Source organism: Sturnira hondurensis, unplaced genomic scaffold (assembly GCF_014824575.4).
Source record: "Sturnira hondurensis isolate 20B ecotype Veracruz unplaced genomic scaffold, ASM1482457v3 Scaffold0006496, whole genome shotgun sequence".
In the NCBI taxonomy this organism is placed as follows: Eukaryota; Metazoa; Chordata; class Mammalia; order Chiroptera; family Phyllostomidae; genus Sturnira; species Sturnira hondurensis.
In genome coordinates, this window is record NW_028079127.1 from 23,249,335 (window position 1) to 23,263,745 (window position 14,411).

The 14,411-nt window shown below is 52.6% G+C and overlaps 2 protein-coding genes across 4 annotated transcripts in view; one reads left to right on the forward strand and one right to left on the reverse strand.

Moving 5' to 3' along the window:
- SCTR (secretin receptor) overlaps positions 1–1,067 on the forward strand; it is an 84,542-nt gene extending 83,475 nt beyond the window's left edge. For 2 of the 3 annotated variants that reach the window (XM_037049887.1, XM_037049889.1), the window contains one exon: positions 658–1,067. In XM_037049887.1, the coding sequence (XP_036905782.1) occupies positions 658–816 (159 nt within the window). In that variant the 3' untranslated portion in view covers positions 817–1,067. The remainder of the gene's footprint in view (positions 1–657) is intronic. The other variant, XM_037049888.1, reaches the window with a different exon arrangement.
- Positions 1,068–2,013: 946 nt separating this feature from the next.
- On the reverse strand, positions 2,014–9,347 carry TMEM37 (transmembrane protein 37). Its single transcript, XM_037049890.1, has 2 exons — positions 9,225–9,347; positions 2,014–3,723 (listed from the first exon to the last, which is right to left on the reverse strand). The coding sequence occupies exons 1-2, from the start codon at positions 9,243–9,245 to the stop codon at positions 3,151–3,153; spliced, it is 594 nt and encodes a 197-aa protein (XP_036905785.1). The 5' UTR covers positions 9,246–9,347; the 3' UTR covers positions 2,014–3,150.
- Positions 9,348–14,411: the final 5,064 nt, after the last annotated feature.

A 14,411-nucleotide genomic window follows, 5' to 3' on the forward strand; every position in this document is an offset into this window, starting at 1 on the left:
ATGAGTAACTCAGATGACTTTTCTGCCAACTCGGAGAACCCCAGAAGAGCGGACTCCTTTGGGGGCTGCACTTACTTTGAGGCCTCTGCCCTTGCCCAGCATTTGGGTCAGGACATGAGGTTCCTGGCACACCGCAGCTGTGTAATCATTAGCTGAACACAGCGTGCACACAAGTAGACTTTCTGTGACGGCTATCTACGTGCTTTGCCGCACTTGAACGGCAACTTCTGATGTTTTCCTAAAATGAGCCATCAAACCCAGCCTCAGAAGTTTTGCTGCTACAGCTCGCATTCATGGAGGAAATTTCCGAAGAGCAGCTCCCTGATCCTCTGGTTACTTCTGAGCTAGGGTGGCGTCCCAGGACTGTATCCCGTTTTCCATGGGTTTTGGAGCTCTGGAGTTTGTGTAATGACCACAAACCCCTTCTTCAGGACATATGTTGTGAGATTGCACGTGAACACACTCAGAGATGGGGCTCCACCTACTGGACCTCAGGGCTAGAATTGGTCGGTCTGAGTGGCCTGCAGAAAGAAAGGCATGACTACTGGGCCAAAGTGGCAGGGCTTGTGCAGGGGCACCAGGGTAGTGAGCAGGGCTCTGGGCCCCAGGTCCTTCATGTTGTTCCCTCCTGGGCTGACGGCTGGTCTCTGGGGCCAGGTACAGCTGGAGATTCAGAAGAAGTGGCGGGAGTGGCGCCTGCCCGAGATCCCACTGTGCCCCTTGGCCTTCAGCAACGGCACCATCAGCCACACCCACAGCACCAAGGCCAGCCCCTCCGAGTCAAGCCTGGGCACCTGCAGGGCCAGTGTCATCTGAGAGGCTGGAACAGGGTCAGCCATGGACATATGTCAAGTTGGGTTCTGAGAGGGCAGGACTCTGCTTCGGGACAGTCCATCTTCCTCACAGACATCGTATGCTTTTCCCTGTGACTAATAACCTCTCCTCCAGGTCTTGGGTTGGACAGTTAGACGTCCTCAGAACAGAATAAACTTGGGGCACTGTGGGGGATGGGGGAAAGAGCAGTTTACGGGGCTTAGAAGGGAGGAAGATAAATGGTAACTGGGATGTGATTTGGTCTGTGTTTTTCAGTCTTTTTGAGACACAGGTGAGGGGGGGATGCTCACTGACCTCTTCCTGGAGGGGGAATGGCTTTTCTGGTCCTCTGCTCCAATTTTCAGGAACAAACGTAGAAGTCCAGGAAACTTGAGAAATCAAGGACCCTCCCTACCCCTCACTGCAATTCAGCTACCCAGCAGCTCTCACCCTAGGGCCTACAAGACAACCGCTGAATCCAATTAATCTCAGTGGAGGCCAGGAGAGCCCCAGGGTGCCCACTCCCTCTCAGCAACCCTGGCATGGTCTGAGCATCCCTCTGTTGTAACTGCCTTTTTGATCAGTTACCCACAGCCCTCAAGGCAGGTACAGCAGGAGATGGGGCCTGGTGCCATTTGATAAGAGAGCATCAGGTTCACCAAGGCCCTGTGACTTGCTCAAACAACTGGGCAAGGAAGTTGCAGAAGTCCAGTCCCCATGCTCCCAGTCTGTCTGCTTTACCAGGGCCTGTCTCCCCATCCCACTGGGGATTTTAGTCTCACCCTTTCCACTCTGAACCTCAATTCCCTTGAATACCAACACTTCCTCCCCACCAACCTTGTGAGAATTAGAGGACTCTGGATTTAAGCAAACACATTCTGGAGGCTGGAGAAGGCCGCTGCTCCCTGCACCCCCCACTGTGGAGGAAAGAGCATCTTGCTGGTGAGTGGGTCCAGCTTCAGTCCTGGCCTTGGGAAGCCCTGGATGAGTGCCATCCCTCTCTGGGCTCTGGCTCCCCACCTTTGCAACTACCCCTGCAGAGACAAGGAGGTCCCCCTTTGCCCCTTGTAGGCTGCTCCTGGTGAAAAGGCCAAGTGCTCAGGGCCAAGGCTAAGGACCCGGATTATATGGTTTATGAGCTCTGCTCTCTGAACACCAATTGGTCCACACCTCTCTTGAGCCATCTCCATAGACTGTGCATTTTGGACTACAAGTTTAAAAAAAAATCACAAGAGGTAGATATAGGCACCCAGCCCAGGAAGGGGAACTGCAGTGACCAAAAACTCATATACTATCAGTGGCAGCCAGAATGAACCAGGGAAGGCCAGAATTCATTAGGTCTGGGAGCGGGAAAGGGCTAGTGTGGAATAAAATGGGCTGAGGGCAAAAAGGGACTGGAAAGGGGGTGATTTAATGCACAAAAACAAGGATGGAATCTTCACTGGTTCCTGGCTGCCTTCACCTGCACTCACTCATCTCTAGGATGTTTGTTAATCATCACCCAAGGTCTAGCAGGTCCAGACACGTGCTCTTTGAATGTATGTAGGATCAACACTATTACCCTGAGGCTGTCTGATCCTCACCAAAGATGGACACACATACTCGCCCTGGGGAGGGCTGTGCACGAGAATCAGATGGGCTTTTCTGGAAGACTTACTCCAAAACTTCTCAAAGATTTCAGGCAGGATTCCCGAGGTAGACCCCCCAGAGGAGGCAGCCAGATGTTGGAAGCTGAGCCTAAGCAGGGATTATGGGGCTCCCCAAAGGACAGGGGTCACATCAAGTAACATGTTTGAAAACCTACCATGTGCAAGAAATTCTGAGGGAATCCTGCACTCCGCCTCCCTGGTGTAACCAATGCTAAAGCAGGGAAGCGTGAACACAGTTCCTTTGAGTTGGTAGAAGACAGTCCTAGGCACTGATGGGATATCTTTAGCTGGAAAATGATCCACTCTTTGCAACCCTGGGAGCCAAAAAACAAGTGTGAACAGCACTTTGCTGTGCAGCCAGTCCAGGTACCAGTTACCAGAGCTACTTCCAAATCTACTTCTGTCCTGGGAAGAAGGATTCAAGAAAAGGGTTTTAAAATGTGCTCTACAATCTATTGTACAACCTATTAACTTGGCTAAACCTGTGAGGCTGGTGAAACTAAGGCATCCTCCTGGCCTCTGGCCCTGGAAAAGGCCCCTGGGCATTTCTGGCCGACCATCCAAAGGTTATTGGGTAAGAAGCAGTGTTTCAAGGTCACACTCCCACCCTCACCAGAGGTCACATGTTAGAAAAGTCCCATCTTGACCACACTTTCTTATAGAACCAGATGTTCTTGGAGAGAGGGTCTTAAAGTTTCCTTAGCTGGCCCCAGGGGTGGGTGATGCTGTTGATGTGAAGGCCACTCATGGCATCCAAGAAGAGGAGGAAGGAGGCAGTGAACTGGCACCAGAACATCAGGGTGAAGCCGATGAGCGTGACGTGCTTCCTGAGGAGGATCACAAAGCTCAGGAGCGCCCCAGAGGAGAGGACGAACGAGATGAGGAGAAGGATGGAGCCTAGGGCCCACTTCCGCAGTGAGTGGAGGTCCTCACACACCTGGGACACCATGAGGAGCTCCACGCCAAAAATGGCGGCCACCACGGCCAAGGCACCCAGGCTGCGGGCCAGGACCATGCCCACAGCCAGCCCCGGTACGCCAGCCTGATTCAGGTCTCTGAGGCAGTGTGTCCCAGTCAGGTTGGAGTTGGTACAGAAGTGCCATAGTCCAAAGAGGCGGTCCTCAGCCAGAAGCCAGTGACCATCACAGATGGAGACAGAGGACAGGACCACGGCCAGGGCAGCACACACAATGATGAGGGTCCGGATGAAGGATTCAAAGAAGGACCGGCGAGGCCTCCTTTGGCCCAGCAGTCTCTGGGCCTGGAAGACATCACAGAGGTGGCATGTCAGAAACGGCCCCACCACACCCTCTCCAACTTATGCAGGGAAGACCCTGAACATGACTTCTACCTTCCCACAGCCATGGTTTCTGCTCCGGTCTCCCCTGAAGCCTGGAATACGGGCTTCCCCGTATTCCCCCGTATTCCCCTTCACAGCTTCCCTTCCAGCTCCTCTTTACCTTTCAGCACAGAACCACCTTCTTTGGGGAACCCTTCCTCCATTCTACCTGTCCCCTGTACTCCATTCAAGACCTATAAACAGCTTGTGAAGTTACTCACCAGGCCTGAAGGGTTCCCTGACCTTTTTTCAATGATCTTCATCAGGGAGAAATCCAAATCCTACTCACTGTGAAATACTAGGCCCTTCTGAATTCAGAAATCCTGTCTAGCCTGGCTAGTGTGACCCTGAGCTTGAGGCCAGCCTGGGTTTCTTTATAAGCAAAGCAAGAAAACTGCCCGGAAGGCTGTGAGGGCTGTAAAAATCCACTGGAACAGAATACATGGTTGTTTCCCTCTCTCCTTAGAACTTCCCAGTACAAGTCCACTTGTCTCCTAATCTCCACCCAGCTGGTTCTGCGCTGTCCACATGGTGTCTAGGACTCTGTTTTATTAACTTGTTTTCCTCAGTACTGACAGGGATGTTTGTACCTTGCCCTTTGGTCACGCTGAGCTCCTCCTAGAACATGGCAACCAGACTTTCTGTTCTGGTAGCTTCTTGATGGGGGGGGGGGGNGTGAGGGCTGTAAAAATCCACTGGAACAGAATACATGGTTGTTTCCCTCTCTCCTTAGAACTTCCCAGTACAAGTCCACTTGTCTCCTAATCTCCACCCAGCTGGTTCTGCGCTGTCCACATGGTGTCCAGGACTCCGTTTTATTAACTTGTTTTCCTCAGTACTGACAGGGATGTTTGCACCTTGCCCTTTGGTCACGCTGAGCTCCTCCTAGAACATGGCAACCAGACTTTCTGTTCTGGTAGCTTCTTGATGGGGGTGGGGGGGGGTGGGGAGCCACTGCGGCTCTTCTTTAACCTCTGGTTTCAACCCTGGCCCCTCTCTTCTGGAAGGCTGAGCCAGGGGGCCAGGGAAGTGTCCATTATTTCACAGCACTCAGACACCAACCAGGCACCATTCCCAAACACCGGTGCGGAAAACAAAAGAAATTCCTCAGAACAAAATTCCTTATCCAATGCACAAGTGATGTAGGTCCATCCTGTCTCCTCCAACTTCACCCCCTGGGCGTTCTCCCTGGCCACCTCACACAGGCGCAGCAGCCATCCTTCCATACTTAGGACAAGCCTAGAACTTTCTTCCCTCAGACCTATTGGCCCCTCCACCTGGAAGGCTCTTCTCCAGGTGGCCCCCTTTCTCCATTCTTCGTGTCTCAGCTGAAATGTCAGAGATGTCTCATCCTTTCTGCCCACGCAACACAAACTGGGTCCCCTCATGTCATTTTCCATCAGGCACCTGTTTCCTTCACCGTTCTGATCACAAGTTATCTATTCCCTTCTGATTTGTATTACACATTATTATCTCTCTCACTCAGAGACTGTGCTCTCCAAGGGCACAGGGCCTCCTGTCAAGACATAGCTGTGTTCCCAGCTGTGCCGCCTGGCACAGTGTTTGACCTGGGCATTCAATGGGTGTGCAAGAAGAGCCATGGGATATTAAATGAATGGTAAAGTTTGCAACAACTGTCACTTTCATCTGAAGCTCCCTTTAAACCGAAGTCTTCTAGCTAGTGTATGTGGAAGCAACACAGCTGCCACACAATGTGGGGAGGTAAGCAAAACAAGACAGCTGCTCATGCACGAAAGCAATGCTAGGAAGCTTGATGGGACTAGGGAATATACCCTATACCAGGTGCAAATGGAGGCAAGACCAGGGCACACCTCTCAGTGAGGGATGCAAAGCAAAGCCACGTCCCTGGGACAGTCCTGCGGTGAGAGTCCCAGCAAGAACAAGGCTGGCTGCTAACTTGCAGAGGTAAGCAGGAGCTACTGCTAATTTCAGTCCCAGGGATACATGAATAAGGACCTCATTTGCTCTTTGTGCTCCTGCATAGGTACTATTTTACTCTCAAACCTGTGAGGTTCGGTACATTAGTAGGAAGCTCCGTGGTGGTGGTGGTGGGGTGTGGTTATGCAAAAAGGAAAACTTACACAGAGATCAGGAGACTTGCCCAAGATCACTCTCCTAAAATCACAATAAAGCCTGTTACAGCTACCCAGACAACTGTATATTGTGCAGAGGATGAGATGCATTCAGCCATTAAACACCAACTGCAGCCCTCCAAGTACAGGGCCTCGGTGTTAGAGGTTCAATATCACTGGTGAAGAAAAGGATTAGAGGTACAGAGGGGTCAGGACTTCGACTCAAATCTAGAGACAAAGGCACTCCGGGGCACTGGGAAGAGCACCCAGGCAGGAGTCTGGGCTGCAGCTCTCAAACTGTCCCTTTGTTTCCTAGGGGGACTTCCAGGTGCTGAGGCAGGGCAGCAGGCAGGGGAAGCTGGCTCTGGGCCCCTTGCCCCTTCCAATGTCAGCAGATCCCTGTTACCTGCTGAAGACAGTGGGAATCCAGGAGCCTGTACAGGAAAGGAGAAAAAATGGCCCTACTGCTAACAAACAAACCTAGGAAACTTTGAAACTTCTGTGTGTACAAGCCATTTAAGGCATTTGTCCTTGGGTAATTTCTTAACCTCTTTGGCCCTTGTTGTGACTCTTGCAGAAGAGCAGTAGCCATAAAGGCGCCTGGCGAAGTGACAACATCCTAGAGGTTGATAAGGTCCTAGCATGAGAGAGTCCCAGATACAGAGAACAAGTCACAAGAAACACAGGACCCAGAAACCTTCTGACCTTAGACATCACACTGTCTGGAGAACAGGCACGTCCTGTCCATCTCTCAGCCCCACCTATCCTGAGCACAGACAGGACTTTACTCTTTAGGCCCTCTGATATCACACCAGGATCAGAAAGAGAAGACAGCTGATGTCAGTTCATTTCCTCCTCCCACTACAAAGCAGGGCTCTGTTGAACTCTCTGACCATCAATAAAACTCCCAGGTATTAAATGAGATCAGGTATATAAAAGTGCTTAGCACCTGAGCAGCTCCCAATCACCAGAGCTGTTAATATCAGGAAGAACAATAGTGCATATCGGAGTCTTCATTCCCAACCACCTTTTGGGCACCTGCACTAGTGATCCAGAGCCTGGAGTTCTGTCCTGAAGGACAGCCAGAAGCAGCCTGGTAAGTGGGGGTCCAGTGGATAAGAGGAGGTGAGGGCAGTTAAGATCTGTCCTTGACCTGCCAGCCCCCAGTTGTGTGACCTTGGGCAACTCACAGCTTTGCCTGTCTCCACTAAAAAGGGGCAAGCAAGACAAACATTTCCCTTTATTCATCTGTAAGCCCGAATGCATTTCTTCCGACCCAGAGAACAGTGTCGCTTGCCACTCCTGGGCCTTTGTGTCCCATGCCAAGATTTTATCATCCTCTATAACGCAGGACTCCATCTACTCCCCTCAAAATCCAAGTTGGCACTTTGAGCTGCTCACTACTCATTCTCTCCATCCCCAACACAGCCCCCATACTCCCCCCCACTGTGCCTAGGCCCTCATCATCATTAGCTGGAAATCTGGAAATTTCAATAGCTTCCTAGCAGGGGTCCTCAACCTCCAGGCCTGTTAGGAACCAAGGTGCACAGCAAATGAGCTTGAATAAAATTCGTTTGAGTCATCCCCAAACCAAGCCCCACCCACGCCCCTGGAAAACTTGTCTTCTATGAAACTGGTCCCTGGTGCCAAAAAGGTTGGATGCCATTGTCCTAAAGAGTTGGACTGCCACCATCCCTTGAGTCACTCCAGTACACTGGTCATGCAGTCCCAGGAGCTAGCTTATCCTCTTGTCTCTTTCCTCCAGTATAAATGGAGATAGCAGTACCTACCTCTTGTGGTGGCTGTGGGGCCGAAATGGATCATTACTCCAAGTGCTTACTTAGAACAGTTCCCAGCACCTTGGTTAAGCAAGCTTAAGCAGCAGCACCCCCCTTCGCAGGGCAACCTGTGTCCTCCTAAGAGAAGAGCTACCGGGCTTTACCTCATTCCCCCACCCCTCCCCCCTCTTCCTCCACCACTGTGTGGGTCTTCTTGCTACAGTCTTCCTGCCCCACCTAGAACAATGCAAAGCACCTCCAATCCCTCCTGCAGTTTTTGCACTTCTTAATTTAGCACTCACTTCCCAATATCTCTTCTTAATCATTGTTTGCCAGTCTCTCTCTCCTAATGGACAATCAGCTTCTCAAAGGAAAAGATCACAACCTGGTCCCCGCTTCTCACTGCCTGTCTGTCCCCTTCTTCCCCAGGCCTATTCCAGGAGGCTCCCTGGTTGATTCGACTCTGCCCCAGAACAAAAAGGAGGAACTTGAGACATCGTGTTCCCGTCCCCAGCTAGAAGGGGTTTGGGGGATGGCCTGTGGGTTGTGTTTTACTGTTCAGGGAAAGGACAGGTGAGAAAGAAAGTACAGGTGAGAAAGTACAAGTGAGATTTCGAGCCAAGAAGTCCTGGTTTTGAATCTCGATTCTGTCGCTTAGCTACCGTACGAACAGGTTTCTACCGTGTAAATTCCAGTTACCTCTTCTACAAAATGAGCGCCGTGATATCCACCCGAGTCAGTGTTGTGGGAGTCTGAGTACCTGCATTCAAAGTCACGGAACCTCTAATCGAGAGCACAGCCCGGGCGGCGGACTCCGAAAGACCAGGGGCTGGGAGGCTTCCGCGCCGAGCAAGCGCGCGCGAACGCTCAGGGTAGCGGTCCCGCCACCTGCCGACCTCCCTCGAGGCAGCCGCTCTTCCGAGGTTGGGGGTAGGAATGGGCGGACTCTCAGGCAACCCAAACATCTTGCACCACCCAAACACGAAAACAAAACTTAGGTGATGCGGCCGCTCCCCTCTCTAGACTCTTTATTGGAGGCGTCCGCACGGCTCAGCGAGTTCATCCCTGCCTCAGAACCCCAAACGCATTTTGGGGAAGGGGAGATGGTCTTTGTAACCTCCACCTAAGAATGCTCTGGTTCGTCCAGAGACGCATCCTCGGGTCGCGTGAGTCAATGCTCACTTTGTAAGTGGGTTCCATCCGTGCTCCACCCCAGACCCACCTTCCTTTTTGAAAAGGAGGGACCTCTCTGGTGAACCTAACCGGTGGGCACTTGGTGACTCCAGCGAGAAGCAGAAAGAGAAATTTGGGAGCCTCGGGGACTGGCAGAGCCACGAAGCGGACCGCGCCCCAGGAGCACCGTCGGGGCGGACGCACCCCCGCCCTGTCGCTCCCCGCCCACGGTCCTCGTAGCCCCTCTGGCTTGCTGCTGGGGGCCCGCACCGCGGGGCACCATCCCATCCACCCTTCCAGCCACCGCCCGTGGCTGGAACCAGCTCGCGGGGCGTACGTAGTCCCTTTCCTCGCCCCCGGTTGGGGGCCGCAGGGCTACCTGCACCGCGATGGCAGTCATTCTGCAGCTAAGTCCTCCGCTCCCGCTCGCTCCCGCTCGCTCCCTGCGGCCGCTCGGCGTGGGCTGTGGATGCCAGCGCTGTCCCAGGACCTCTCCCTGGGGGCGGAGCGGGGAGGCCGCGGGGCGGGCTTGAGGGCGGGGAGGGAGGCTGCTTTCAAAGAGCAGCGATTAGCCCGAGGCACTCTGGGCCGCCCTCCGCGGCTCGGTTTACACTGAGTCAGCAGGGCAGCTCCGAGGAGCCCTCACCCCCACCCCGGGGGCGGGGATCCGAGGGGCAGACACCTGGTGGAAGGCCCGGGTCGGGGGGAAGGGGCGAGGATTCCGCCCGCAGGGGTGGGACCCCCTGCCCCCCCCCCCCCCCCCCCCCACCCCCCGGTCCATCCCACCGGAGTCCGAGGGAAGAGGACTGGTGGTGGGTGAGGGCTGACCCGGCTGACGTCGGGCGGGGAATCACTTTGTTGCTTTTGAACCTTGGAGACGACGCCTGCCCGGGGGCAGATTCCTCGAGGGCTGGATGGCGCCAGTGGAAGGGCCCGGATTCCAGCCCCAGCTTGAGCGTCTGGAGGCCAAAGAGTGTAGAGAGAGGAGGTACGAGTCTGGGCTCTCCTGCTTTCACCACCCGCTGGGTGACCTGGGGCTGCTTGATTAACCTCTCTGAGTCACGATTAATAACGAAATATTTATGAAAGGTCGGGGTCTTAGCGAGGCCCCCAATAAATGGGACTGGCATGGAACCTTTGGGGCAATGTTTTTTGCTTCATTTTTTGCTCCCTCGAAAAGTGGGTGTACAGATCTGCTCTACTCCTGGCCCCCTAAGCGACCATCAAAAAGGCAAATATGACCAAACAAAAGACATTGTTCTTCCTCGACTTCTGATGGGGCCTGTGTTCTCAAGGAGGCAGTACATAAAGTCCCCACACCAGAAAGGAATGGGGGTGGGCAGGAGGGCCCAAGGGCAGCAATTTTCAATTAAGACCCGCCCCTCCCATCTCAGTTTGTAGGGAATTTCGTGGTGGTAAGGAGGGGGCATCCTGCTTAAGGTAAAGCAGGATCCCCTTTCTCCTTAGTTACATGGGGCAAATACAATTATTTGGATCATTCAAGCAGGCAGGCAGCTCCCCTCTGACCTTACCGGAGTATTCAAAACAACTCACTGCTTTTCTCCTAAGAGCCATGTGAGAAAGGAAGGAAGTTACAGTTACCTGTGCATTTCCCAGTTTGACGTGTGTCTGATTCCATCACTGTCAAAGAGACCTTGTAAAATCCTTCAACCTAGTCCCCAGGGCCCAGGCACAGGAGAGCTGTGCTACCCACTCCCCCTCGGCCTCCCACATTTGAGCCAATGGAGAACCAGGACTGGGCTTAATCCTCAGAACCAGTCTGGGTCTGAGTTAACCAGTCTGGTTCTTGTGGCAATTTTACATCAGAATCACCCTGAAGGGCTTTTTAAAACACAGACTGCTGGACCCCACACCAGAATTTCTGACCTAGTGGATCTGGGGTGAGGCCTCACCTGGTGTGTATTTCTAACAAGGGTCTGCTACTGCTGTAGGTCAGGGGGCTCTGTTTTGAGAGTCACAGAGCTAAGGCAAAGAGGAGCTAGCTAGCCAGACACAGCAGGGACAGCCTGTCTCTGCTGGGTGCCTGCCCACCATGGCCCCCACCTGCCTTATCTGCAAGCAAGGGTTGCAGAAGCCAGGTACTCCTCCTTCCACAACCCTGGGCTTCAGAGAAGGGGCTGACACAGCAATGAGGGCCCTGGCCCTGGTGGGTGTCCCTTTATAGAGAGCCCTAGAATGCTCTGTGGAAGGACACTTCTGGGTTACTCGGTCCAGCAGCACTTCATGTGACCAGGAGGTAGGTGCCTGGAATTGAAATCAGAAAGAACTGTCAAGTTCTTGCACCTTCTAAGATTTCTGTGTCTGGTCAGGCATGTTGGGAATATGTTGCCTGTTTGCTTTCTTGCTAAGAATAGAAAGTCTTGAATCAGTGGAGTTAGAGCAGCATGTCAGCAAGATAGCTGAAGAGGCGGAATAAGGGGGAATAAGGAGGAAGTGACTGTCCAGTTCCAATCATTTTATGGTCATAAGAAAGCCCAGGACACAACTCGGAGTCTGGATGGAGTTTGTGCTGAGGATCAAGTCTGTGAGCTGGTCTCCAGGGCTAGCCCCCTGCATTCTGGAATCCCGGAGTCTCCTAGGTAACCCCATGGTGCCCGGGGTTTGGGGTAGAGTGGGATGTGGCAGCATCCATAATACTCCCTCAGTGTATTGCCAAGCCTTAGGGAGATAGTGAAAGAGGCAGGTAACTCAGCAGGACTGTCTGGAGGCAATTCCTAGTTCTATGGGGGGGCAAGCAGTGGCATGGGTGGTGGGGGTGGGATGACAGGGTAGGGCCCCCAGGGGTTAAAACCAGAAACAACATTGGGTGAATGGTGGCCCCTGTGACAGCACAGAACCTTCCCTGTTCCTTGACTTTCTCTGCCTTTTCTCCAGACAGTATGACAGATTCAGTGTGTGACCCTCTCCCATCCCTGCTTCTAGGCCTGGTCAGGGTTGAGAAAAGAGGAATAGCATGAAGAAGGGAGGAAGTGGCCCTCAGCACCCCTCGAATTACCCTTGTCTGATGAGAAGGATCTAAGTGTTGCTCTTAGAGAGTTTCAAGGTAGGGACACAGGTACTGATTCATGACTCAATAAGGACTAAATCTATTAGTCAGGCAACAAGCACTCTCCTACCTCTGGACCTCTGAACTTGCCACTTCCTCTGCCTAAAATGTATTCCCTCAAGTAGTCACATCTAAGACTCAGTACCTCACTCCTTTGAGTTTGGGGCTCAGATGTCACCTTCTCAGAGAAGCTTACAGTGACCACCACATCTGAAAGAACCCCCTCCTTAGCAAATTACTTCCCTCTTTTCCTCCCCCCTTATCAACACACACACACACACACACACACACACACACACACACACACAAAGATACATCCTCTTTCTCTCCATAGTGTAAGCACCAAGAGGCCAAGTACTTTGCTATGTTCACTGGTATATCCCTGGTGCCCAGGACAGAGCCAGGCATTTGGTAGGTGCTCAAGAAATATTCCTTAAACACATAATGCATTGATCAAATATCTATAATGTACCCACCACTGTCCTGGTCAACGAGGGACAAAGAAGAAAAGGACAAAGTATCTGTTGGTGGTAAAGTGCTTAAATTTTAGAGTCAAAATCTGCCTCCCTTTCATTTATGCTCCCTCCCTGGCCTCCCCAGTTCAGGCCCACACCCTCCATTTCTCTATTCCCTCTCACCCGTGGTCCATGTCGTCCTTTCCTCTCCGATCGATACTCTAGGCCCCATCATCTCTACAGTGGATGCCTGCGTAACAGCCTCCTGCCTGGCTTCCCTGCCTCCCTCGCACCTCCTCTGTTTCTTTATAGCGCCCAATTTCCCAAGGCTCACCCCCAAGTTTGGAGTTATCTGGCCCCTGCCTACCTCTCTTATTCTCAGCTCCAACCATACTTGCTAGCTTGGGCCCTGGGCAGGAAGTTCCATCCAGCCTCAAGGCTTCTGTGTTCAGTGTTCCCTTTGTGTGGCCAGCCTTCCCCTGGGGTCCACTGGACATGCTGTCACTTCTGTAGTGGTCTCCCTTGACTTCCCAGCCAGAGTCGCACGCCACATACCTATCTTTGTACTTTCTTGATCACTAGCTGAACTTTTTATTTGTCTGTTTCCTGAATTTTCTATTTCCCTCTTTAAAATTATGTGCTCCCTGAGAGCCGAGACTGCCTCTCTGTCACTGGTGCATGCCCAGTTCCAAGACTAGAAACTGGTCAATAAAGTTTGCTAAGTGACCAACTGGGCTTCAGATACATCCTAAGCAAATTATTTCTCCTCTGTGAGTTTTGGTTTTCTGTCAAATGAGGAAACCATCTCTCTTGGTGTTGTGAGGGTCTCATGAGGCAGTAGGTGAATCGATCAGTAACTTATGATCTTGACTATCAGAGATCAAGGGAGCCTTAAAGGGAGAGGCACTTCACTCTGCCCTTAAGGGAGTTTCAGTCTGAGTAGGGATACCCCCGTTTTCGCCTGGAAGAAGCTGGAGTTGGGGAGGGGAGCACCTGCTCTGAGGGGCTCAGTGGGGCAGACACACTCAGGATACCCAGAGACAGTAAGAGGGAGTGTGCTGGGAGCCCCGCTTGAAGTTCACTGGGCAGCTTCAAAGCTGCTGACTAACCCAGCCTCTGTGCCTGGACTTCTGACCTCTCCAACTGCCGCCTGCTCTGTGGCCTTGGAGAGAGAGCAGCATCAGCCCCATGGCCTCTCCTCTCCTTCTTCCTGTTGCCTTGCCTTCCTTCACTCACCTGTCTACCTTTTCCCTCAACCTCCTCCTCACAGTTTCTCAATTCCCTCCCGCCCTTCGTCTCTTGCCTTGAGCTCCTGCCCTGCATTCCTACCTCCATGCAGAGGTGCAGTATTGCAACACAGACCTTGTTTACCACATTCTAATGTGGCTGGGGGCCAAGGGGCTTCCCCGCCCTGCTGCGTTGCTGTCCTCTGTCTTGCCTTTCCTCCGGGCAGGCTGCAGGTGTGATGTTTACCCTGTGTCTGAGGAAACGGCCTGAGTCAGCCTCAGCCAGCTCAGGGTACTGGAGGTCGGGAGAGAAATGGGCTGTGGTTGGAGCAGTGAATGAATGAAGCAGGAACTAGATATCTTTCCTGAAAGTCTCTATATATCAAAAAGGCCCCCAACCTTTTATTCATTTATTTTTAGAGAGAGGTGAAGGGAGGGAGAAAGAGAGGGACAGAAACACCGAAGTGTGAGAGAAACATTGATGTGTTGCCTCTCGCATATGCCCCAACCAGGGACCAGGCTGCAACCCAGTCATATCCCCTGACTGGGAATCGAACAGCAACCTGTCGTTTTGTAGAACAACACTCAATCAACTGAGCCAAGCTAGACAGAGCCTCCCAACGTTTTTCGAAGATGGCAGGAAATGATGCAGATGGGAACTCTGAGGTGACCTTTCTGTGGTGTCTTTGCTTTCTAAAGTCCAGTGTGCCCTGGAGATGGGAGCCCTCCAAGGTACTAGGAGCTGAAGTTTTCCAAGTGAACATTGTACCTGGAATGAGGGAGACTCCTAGCACTTTTTGCAGGCTTGGACACTGGAA